Source organism: Salvia splendens, chromosome 13 (assembly GCF_004379255.2).
Source record: "Salvia splendens isolate huo1 chromosome 13, SspV2, whole genome shotgun sequence".
Classification (NCBI taxonomy): Eukaryota; Viridiplantae; Streptophyta; class Magnoliopsida; order Lamiales; family Lamiaceae; genus Salvia; species Salvia splendens.
Window position 1 is genome coordinate 7096859 of NC_056044.1, and position 11074 is coordinate 7107932.

The 11074-nt window shown below is 37.8% G+C and overlaps 1 protein-coding gene across 1 annotated transcript; it reads right to left on the reverse strand.

Annotated features, from left to right (window-relative positions):
* Positions 1-5778: 5778 nt before the first annotated feature.
* Positions 5779-9408, reverse strand: LOC121760413 (kinesin-related protein 4-like). Its single transcript, XM_042156090.1, has 9 exons — positions 9397-9408; positions 9226-9284; positions 8859-9018; positions 7493-8751; positions 7205-7378; positions 7009-7125; positions 6730-6909; positions 6497-6543; positions 5779-6215 (listed from the first exon to the last, which is right to left on the reverse strand). Exons 2-9 carry the CDS (start codon positions 9271-9273, stop codon positions 5933-5935), a joined length of 2268 nt encoding a protein of 755 aa, XP_042012024.1. The 5' UTR covers positions 9274-9284; positions 9397-9408; the 3' UTR covers positions 5779-5932.
* Positions 9409-11074: the final 1666 nt, after the last annotated feature.

Consider the following 11074-nt stretch of genomic DNA (forward strand, 5'->3'; position numbering starts at 1 on the left):
GGATGTGACTCCTTATGAGTTGTGGAAAGGGAAGAAACCTTCATATTCATACCTCAAAGTGTGGGGGTGTTTAGCGAAGGTAGAAGTGTCATCTCCGAAACAAGTTGCAATAGGCCCTAAAACAGTCGATTGCATCATTATTGGCCATGCACTTAATAGTAGTGCCTATCGTTTCCTAGTCCATAGGTCAGTTGTGCCTGGCGTGGCTGAAGGAACAACGATTGAGTCAAGGAATGCTATATTCTTTGAGAATGTATACCCTTGCAAGAGGATCGTTCTAGTGAAAGAATGATGGATGAATCCACTAGTTCTAATCCTCCAAAAAGGATGAGGTCAAGTCCTGAGGATGTTGAACCAAGACGTGGTAAAAGAGTTAAAGTTGCTAAAACATTTGGTCCCGACTTCATAACTTTTATGTTGGATGACGAACCAAAGTCATTGGCGGAAGCTCTGTCTGGCCCAGACGCGGCGTGGTGGCAAGAAGCTATCAACAGTGAAATTGAATCCATCATGAGAAATAACACTTGGGTGTTAGTAGACTTGCCTGAAGGCTGTAAGCCTTTAGGGTGCAAGTGGATTCTGAAAAGGAAATATAAGCCCGATGGTACTATAGATAAGTACAAAGCTCGCCTAGTTGTCCAAGGCTTTAAGCAGAAAGAAGGGTATGGCTTTTTTGATACCTATTCACCTGTTACGAGAATCACTTCCATTCTGGTGCTTCTAGCGATTGCTGCTTTGCACAATCTTGAGATTCACCAAATGGATGTGAAAACAGCATTTCTGAATGGTGATCTGGAAGAAGAAATATATATGGAACAACCCGAAGGGTTTGTTGTGCCTGGGCAAGAGCGTAAAGTATGAAAACTGGTAAAGTCATTATATGGGTTGAAGTAAGCACCATTACAATGGCATTTAAAATTTGACAACGTGATGTTGGCAAATGGATTCACTATCAATGAGTGTGATAAGTGTGTTTACATTAAGAACACAGATAACAGGTTTGTTATTGTGTGTCTCTATGTTGATGATATGTTGATAATGGGCAGCAATAGTGTCATTATTAACGAGACAAAAAACATGTTGAAAAGAAATTTCGATATGAAAGATATGGGTCTAACTGATGTGATTCTCAGAATCAAAATATTGAGGACTAATGAGGGAATTGCCTTAACGCAATCTCATTATGTTGAGAAAATGCTTAAGAAATTCAACACGTTTGATTGTAAGCCAGCAAAGACTCCTTTGGAGCTCAATGTCCATCTAAGCAAGAATATGGGTGATTCTGTTGCTCAAGAAGAGTATGCAAAGGTCATAGGAAGTTTGATGTTTATCACAAACTGTACTCGACCTGATCTTGCTTGTCCTGTAAACAAGTTGAGCCGATTTACGAGCAACCCAAGTAAGGAACATTGGAAAGCTCTGTGTAGAATTTTGAGATACTTGAAGTATACTCTTAACTTTTGGTTGCATTACACAAGATATCCCCAAGTACTTGAAGGGTACTGTGACGCAGATTGGATCTCTGATTCAAAAGACTTATTTTCGACAAGTGGGTATGTGTTCACTGTGGGGGGTTGTGCTGTCTCGTGGAAATCAACAAAACAGACGTGTATTGCTCGTTCCACCATGGAATCTGAGTTTATCGCATTGGATAAAGTAGGGGAAGAAGCCGAGTGGCTCAGAAATTTCCTAGAATGAATTTCATGTTGGAAGAAGCCAGTGCCCGCAGTATTGATACACTGTGATAGCAAAGCAGCTATAGGTAGAGCACAAAGTGGCTTTTATAATGGTAAGTCTCGACATATTCGTCGGCGACATAATACCGTAAGGCAGTTGATCACAAGTGGCATTATCTCAGTTGACTATGTAAAGTCAGTGGATAACTTAGCGGATCCATTAACAAAAGGTTTAAACCGTGATCAAATGCATAAATTGCTAAAAGGAATGGGACTGGAAACCACATTTTAAAAGATGAGTATAGTGGTAACCCAACCATACGATTGGAGATCCCATGGGATTGGTTCAATGGGAAAACGAAGCTATACAAATCTAGCTGTAACACTCAGAAGATTTTAATCTTCGCCCATTCTTTAGAAAGCATTGAGTGTTGTAACCTGCACGTGGTAAGAGGTTAAGTCTTTGACTTTTAATGATTCTTGAAATCTCAAGGAGATGCAGTACGGCAGGATACTCATGAAAGAATCACCTATGTAAGTGAGAAGTGAGGCCGCTTCGTGTGTGTGAGTCACTTATGAATTCCAAAGAGGTGTTCCACGGCCGAAACAGACACAAACGTGAGAACTGATGGAGTTGAGACAATATTGTGTTGATGCTATTGACTAGGCATACACCAAGGAGGAATAGTTCAAGGCATCGCGTCCACTAGTCCACCGGTATGTCCGATAGTGTTGACTATGGAAGGTTCAAAACCACAAGTTACCTCTCCAAATACAGTATCGTTTCCTGAGAACTGAGCAAAAGAGTCTGCATACATGCATTTGTGTCTGGTGTTGGTTTGAGCTTGCAGTGCTCTAACCAATGTGGGGGATTGTAGGAAAACGTGTGGATTTTCCAAAAGTCTAGGCTTTTGGCCTTTCACCACCTTTTACTTTATGAGGTGCCTTGATGGTGAGACTTTTCACTTGGTCTTTCCTCTCCTATAAATAGATGGGTTTTAGGAGAAGAGAACATAACAAAAACGAATCACTCTCTCTTCTCTCTAGCTTAAGCATTCTAGTTCGCATTAGGAGCATTGCATTGCTCGATTTTCGCCTCCAATTCAAGTTTGTCGTTGCCTATGAGTTTGAGGTGCTTCAACTCGATAGGAGGAAAGTCGTTTCATCTTTGGGGACATTACGCCAATCCGTGAGCACTAGTCGGGGCGTATTTCGTCTTGCGGAGAGAGGGATACCTCGACTCGACTTGAAGAAGAATATAGTTTGCATCTTGTTCCTTTTATTGTATTTACTTTGTTTTACTTACCTTCCAGTTTTTAGTTCTTTTGTAATAGCAAGAGTTTGCCCGTCTAAAAGGCTTCAATATTTCCAACACCACTTAAGGCCACAACGATTTTAGAGGGTGTGTAATGCAAGAAATGCTCGTGTTTCGCCCTACTCCAAAACATGATAAACTCTACACTATATTAAAGCTCTTTTTTTCAATTTAATTATGTACTGAGATTCTTGTGTTTCAAGTCTTGGCTGAATTTTGGCACGATTAACTTTGATAAATAATACTACCTTCGTCCACAATAAATACACAAGGTTGTAAATGACACGAGTTTTAATGCGTAATTGGTAAAGTAAGAGGAGGGAAAATATGGTGGAAGTAGTGTTAGTGCATTGTGGGTCCACAATAGAGCTAGTATCTACGTAAAAGTTTTCATATTTAGAATTCGTCTAATTTTAGTCTATTTTTTATGGACGGAGATAATAATACACAACAATATCGATCAATTTCGCATGATTATTAAACATTTCACTCTTAGCTTCAAAGTCTAGTTTTAGCTAATGGCTACAATTTGAATCAATTTAAAGTCAAATTGCGTGAAGAATCAAGACATCAATAACGAGGGGCTAAAAAAAATCAATGAAGAAACAAAATAAATGAAGAGGCTAAAAACTAGGGTTTGTCGGAAAATGAGAGGATATAATCAAATATTGGTTGCACGTGACGACGCCGTTTTAAATGTAAAGATTTGAATAGTGGTATCTCTCTGTCAACTCGACTCGTGGGCTGTGTGGCCCATTTATGATTTAATGGTTCTAATCAAAGGCCATGTGAGCTGTTGGGATTTGTATGTTTTCAAATCAAGGGCATTAGTCATTTTCAAAACTTATTTAAATATAATCATAATTAAGATTATTGGGATGAGTCTTACTCTTACACACCACCTAGTTAATACAAGTATTCACATACCACATACTTATAAATGATATACACGAGACAATTGACAAAAAGAAACTATATTTAACAAAATGCATTATACATAGGCTACATACCATGTAAGGGCAAATAATTTGTACCTAACCTGTCAGCTGCATGAACCCCAAAACTAACACATAAAAAATAAGGTATTGCTAAGAAACAATTGTAACAACAACAATATTTATTGGTCAATCATATCCAAATACTTGCAAGTGGAATCCCATTTTTTAATACTTTAAAACCTAACTAATGGTATTAGTAATGAAGAGGTCGGGTGTTTTTAAGGCAATATAGTATACGTCATTAGATCAAACTTGCATACACCTTTCCAAATCTACAAATTAAACTTGTCGTTGTGCCTCATATTGTTCCCTATTATTTTACGTGCTCTATTATAAATTTTAAAATGGTTTAGGTTTACTTGGAGCATATATTGGGCAAATTAGGTATATTTTCAAACATAACGTAAATATGTGTAAATCCAACATAGATATTCGACAAATCGTATAATCAATAAACATGTCTACTTAAGCTCAAGTTGACTCGATTTCATCGGGTAAAAGATAATTAAAAAATATATATTAAGATTAATAGTCGATTCTATATACATCACGGTTTAAAATTAGAATACAATTTGTAAATTCACAAATTTCGGAACGAAGTCGATCATTAATCATAAACTACCGAATTATCTTAAATTACGGTTTATTTAATTTTTTAAAATTTTCCAAATAGTTTTACTGTATAATACTATAACATAAATTGTCCGACGTAACTCACTTTCGCCCCCAACAGAAAGAAGACTTCAAATCCATGAAATACTTGCAATCTCGAGAGGAAAAATCTAAAATTCTAGGCAAGTACATAATTGCAACCCCTCATTCACTCCAAACAAATTAAATAGGTTGCCATATTCCATAAGATACAGCTAATTTATTTCCAAAAAAATTTTGCCTTTATTCAAGGACATATATCCATAAAAAAGGGGAACAATATGTCCCTCAACATGTAGGAGTTGATAATAGGTCATTTTCTAGTAGGGCATGCATGCAGACAAATTCCACAAGTTTTGATTTGTCATCTTAATGTTTTTTCTCCATGAGGTGAATGCACCCAAACCCCTCAACCCTACAACAAGGGCCACTATTTCACACACACCACAACTTCTAATTTCCATATCTTCTCTCTCCACTCTTCCTCTATTCATATATATATATATATATATATATAGCCACTACAAGCATCTCATCAAACTCATCATTTCCACTTGCAAAAAACTTCAAGAATCTTCAACTTCTTACTTCTTCATTCAAGGCTTTTTTTCAGACAAAAACATGGCTGCATATTCAGTCTTCCCATCAAGAAACTTGAAGCAGAGATCGGTCCAACGTTGTTCGAAGCAAATGAGGGAACACAAGGCTCGTCTTTACATCATATGGAGATGCACAGTGCTTCTATTGTGTTGGCATGAATGAAGAGTTTGTGTTCTTGCAAATATACACAACACACAATAGGTTTAGATCATATGACTATTTTTTTTTTCTCAAGGCTCATATTTGTGATCTTGATTTTCGTAAATTAACACTAGTTTTGAGCATTAAATTAGCATGACCAAGATTGTGTTGCTACTTTCTTGAGCTATGCAGGCTGTGTAATCCAAATGGCTTGGACATACATATATATGTCAATGTAAAAGAAAAAAGGAACCATATTTTGGTTACAATTTAAGTATTTTGAGTTACATTTAACTATTTACTGAGTTCTGATTGAGATGACTTTGTAATATCAATTGGATTTGGATATGTAGATGCAGAAACAAATTGACACAAAACAGAAGAAAAGCAGAGATAATTCACATTTTAAGAAGCCAAAAATCCAAAATCCAAAAATAAAAAAATACTAACATTCAGATAGCTAGAAAGATTTTAAATAAGATGGTTTTAAAAGAGCCAAGGTCCTACTAAAACATATAGAGAGAATGGACATTATTCTCTCTATTAGGCTTTCAAAAAAGTACCCATCCATCGTCGTCTTCTGCAAGCGCCTTGGGGTCTGCACTAGCTAGTTCGTCTTCAGGGTCCTTTTTGTGATCTCCAGTCTCCAAACGGTCATCATCTCTGACTGCCACGGCCTCCACTTGATCTTGGACCGAGCTTTTCAAGGATGAGTTCGAAGAAGCTAAGAGGAAGCTCGTCTGAGTGGAGAAAAGTGATCTGCTAAGCGGAAGACGCTGGTCAAATTTCTCCTTTAGCTGCTTCACATCCTGACATATAACAGCTATTTCTCCCCTGTGGACAGACACAATACAAGGAAAAGAAAGCCATCAAATGTGATCAATGATGAAATTGAGAGTGTAGATGATGAAATTAGCAGCATTCATATTAACTTATCCAGGCATTACAGGTTTTAAACGTATATGCTAAAATGGCGGTCGAGTGATTTGGCCTGGCCGTGTTAAAGATCTATCATGACTACAAATGTTATATGAAGAAATGATATTGATGTAGAAATGAAAAACTACTCTTGGAAAACAAGGATTCAACACATTAACATAAAAGAAGCAACTTACTGTAACGTATCTACCAGTTGCCCGCGATCCACGAGAAACGCATGTAACTGCGATGCAGCAGTAACAGAATTAACAATAAGAAACCAAACAAATATAGCCTTTGAGAATCTTGACAGAAACTCCCAATTCACAGTCACATAACACATAATTTTGTCCAATTTTCAATTCTCATGAAGACTTCAAACCAAGTAGTAATTAGGTGAGACAAACATCCTAAAGGGATTCATTATTACCTTAGCATTATCTTCAGCCTGTTGTCTCAGGTTCTTTGATTCTTGTACCACTTGTTCCATAATTAATTTCTCTTTAATAAGGGATAGCTTTCCACATTTTTCATCCTCAAATCTTTTCACCACTGCAGATTCTATTTCATTCTCAGCAGCAGCTAGTCGAACCTCTAAACATTGACGCATCTGCAGCAAATTTTTGGAAAATATTACTTAGTTAACTATTTCTTCAAAAACAAACATTGAATTCACAGGAGATATTTGTACAGAAGTATAAAAACTCACCTCATCAAGATCTGCAAGTGATTTATCCCTGTCATTCGAGAGGGAAACCAAGCGAGTATGGAGGTCTCTCAGCTCGGTTGTCAAGATGACCTTCTCACCACAAACATCCCCTGCATGCTGAGAGGTAATATGAAAAAGTTAAAACCATGGCTTACATTTAAAACTATGCTATACAAGCCAATAAAAGGATTAAAACCATGTCATTTGACTCCTTCGCATGTTTGATAGTTATTTTCAGCTCCTTAATCTCATTCTGCAAATCCATCTCCACTCTTGCAGCTTCAGTTTTGGCCTGTTCTGCAGCATGCTCCTTCACCTCCACTTGCTTCATCAAGTTGATGACAGACTCCATTTCCATGAACAATGTTTTCTGAAAAATGTAAATATCAAATATTAAGTCACATCAAATTGAAAAACAAGTTGAGAAGGTTAATCAAAGACATCTAAATGTTTCGGATGTATGAGAATGTTGTAATGCTGATACCTTATTATTTCTTGCATTTGCAATGATTTCCTCCAAGTTATCAATATTAGTACCATGTTGACTACACATGGAAGAATTCAAGGTTGTTTCATTCACCGCTCCAAGAGTATTGCTCATGTTTTTCCCACGGGAAGCCCTGTCAGTAGACGAGGATAAATCTGATTTATCTAAAACAATCAGGTGCTCCTCACTGGAAGTACTGTTAGTAGTAGACGAGGATAAATTTGATTCATCTAAATCACTCTCATCATATTCATTATCTTCATTCTCATCATATTCATCATCTTCATTCCCATTATATTCATCTTCATTCTCATCACATTCATCTAAATCATTCTCATCATATCCATCTTCATTCCCATCATATTCATCTTCATTCTCATCATATTCGTCTCCATTCTCATCATATTCCTCTTCATTCTCGTCATCTTCATTCTCATCATATTCATCTTCATTCCCATCATATTCATCTAAATCATTCTCATCATATTCATCTAAATCATTCTCATCATATTCGTCTCCATTCTCATCATATTCGTCTTCATTCTCGTCATCTTCATTCTCATCATATTCCTCTTCATTCTCGTCATCTTCATTCTCATCATATTCCTCTTCATTCCCGTCGTATTCATCTAAATCATTCTCATCATATTCATCTTCATTCTCATCATATTCGTCTCCATTCTCATCATATTCCTCTTCATTCTCGTCATCTTCATTCTCATCATATTCATCTTCATTCCCATCATATTCATCTAAATCATTCTCATCATATTCATCTAAATCATTCTCATCATATTCGTCTCCATTCTCATCATATTCATCTTCATTCTCATCATAATCATCTATGCCACTCTCATCATATTCATCTAAATCACTCCCATCGATGTCAGACGCCTCCACCTCTAATGCAATCCCATCAGCATCATCTTTGTTTTGCTGAAAGCAATCCATCTTCGGCTGTGCATTACTACTACATGAAGTCTCATCTTCTGCTGTAATTGTTCTCTCTGTTTGAGAGTCTTCCAAAACTTCAATACAACAAGTTCCCCCTCTAGTTTCACCTACCACCACCAGTGATTCAGCCTGAGAATGAATGTCATCATGAGTTTCCACATCAAGATGCCCTGCACTTGCATCACCAACAGATTCACTTAGCCCAACATCAGCACAACCGGAAGATTCTTTCTTTCCACTAACAAAAAAACTATGATCATCATCAGCTTGATCAGCGAACTTTGTTCTCACAGACGAGCTACCTGCATTGCACCAGCATGAGCTACTAGAGATTAGTTGAAGGAAACAGCAAGGCAAGTCACTTCAATATATATGTAGAGAAGAATATGCAAACAATAAAACTACACACCGTATGATGATTCGCCCGCAATAGCACTCCAAGTCAAAGGACTAGTTGGTGCAGATCTTTCAGTGAAGAAATGAATTATCTCCTCAAGCACTGCTTCAACAGCCGCATCAGCATCGTTGATATGATCGATGGCAACAGCCCTAAGAGCTCGATCATCAACCTTTCAACAGTTAAAGAAACTACTAAGTAGGGGAAAAGTGAAAAACAACCAGAGCAAATTTAGAAATAACTAACAAACTGATAGTCAGAATATCTATCATTAAATACTAATAAATTGTCTGCATTTAAAATAATCAGAATCATAAAACTCAATCAGCCTATTTATGTCTGCATTTAAAATAAATTGTCTGCATTTAAAATAAATCACCATCGGAAAAAGATCTCGCAGTGAGTAGTAGATTTTCTGGAAAGTCATATCCGTAAATCCTACAAAAATTAAGACAATAACACAAAAATTAGCAGGCTAAAGTTCAGAATAAAATCGCACATGAAAAACCTAAACAAACATAAAACATAGAGAGATGGAAAGAGATTAAACCAGTGAGCAGCAAAAAGATTATGGAGTGCAAAAAGATTATGGAGTGATGCAACTATTTATAAGTTGTGTTAAAGGTCAATGTTGATAATCTTGCGAAATCGATTTAGGCGTACGTGGATAATGGTAATCGAATCTCATCCATGATACGTTAATGATATGTATCATGCTTAAGCTATACACGTTTTCTTCTTGTTATTTTAAGGTTTATATAATGTAATTATTTTTTAGGATAATTCTATACTCCATATACTTATTTAAATAGTAATATTACATTATATATTATTTTTAAATAAATTTATATTTTGTACTCCATTGTATACCTTTTTACCTCTACATCCAGGGATGAATATAGCATAGGCCAAGCCCCCGCTGGAGTGGCGGCTTGGCCGGTGCCGTCCTCTTGGAATCGCCTATAGTGATTTTGTGCTTTATTTTTTACAGAGATTAGAAAGCTTGCAGGAGAATGATACGATCCTAAGGCCATTCGCAACGCTGTCACTTATTCGTCCCTTAATCGTCTCTTAAATTACTATTCATGGGTCTCACTGTACTTTTTTACTCCATCTCTTAACTAAGGGACGGAACCTGCAACCCTTCGTCCCTTAACCGTCCCTTAAATTACTATTCATTCAATTTCATTTTTTATTTTTATTTCCAACCAAATTAAATTAATAAAAACACACTTCATTAAATAAAATAAACTTACAACATAAAATTCGTAAAACAAAACATAATTTAATAATTTCCTAAAAAATTAAAAATACATAATTTAATAATCTCCTCCGCCAAATTTTGCCCAAATGTGCTCCATTAGATCATCTTGGAGTTGGGTGTGGGCGGAAGAGTCACGTTTCCTTGCCCGAATAGACAACCGTTCTTGTATAGACGGATGCACTCCACTGCGTGGCGGACTACTTGCGGTAGAGCTTCCGGGGGGTTCAGGGTCGAACCAATTTCCCGCCTCGGGTCCTTCGTCTTGGACAATCATATTGTGCAAGATTATGCACGTATACATGATGTCGACCATGCTCTCCATAACCACGTACAAGCCGGGGCTTTGATAATGTTGAAGCGCGCTTGGAGAACCTCGAACGCTCGCTCCACATCCTTCCGAGCAGCCTCCTGCTTCTGCGCAAAAAGCGCCTGCTTTGCGTTCACAGGCCTGGTGCACGTCTTCACGAAGGTTGGCCACTTCGGGTAGATGTCGTCGGCAAGATAGTACCCCATTTTATAGCACCGGTTGTTGGGGGTAAAGTTGATGGTCGGCGCTTTACCATCCAAAACTTCGGCGAAGAGGTCGGATTGGTGGAGCACGTTTATGTCGTTGTTCGAGCTGGGGACCCCGAAGTACGCATGCCAGATCCATAGCCGGTAGTCGGCAACGGCCACGAGTATAACGGTGGGGTGGGTGCCTTTGTGGCCGCTCGTGTACGACCCCTCCACGCCACCAGGCAATTCCTCCATTGCCAGTGCATGCAATCGACTCTGCCAAGCATCCCGGGGAATCCGTGCACTTCTTCGTGAAGGCGGAGAAGGAACTGGCAATATGTCGTGCTTGGCTTCCGAAGAAATTCGTCGGTGAAGGCTGCCCGGACGCCTTTGCAGAATTGGAGTAAGCACATTATCCCGGTGCTTTCTCCAATGTGGAGGTATTCGTCGAACACATCCGTCGTTTGTC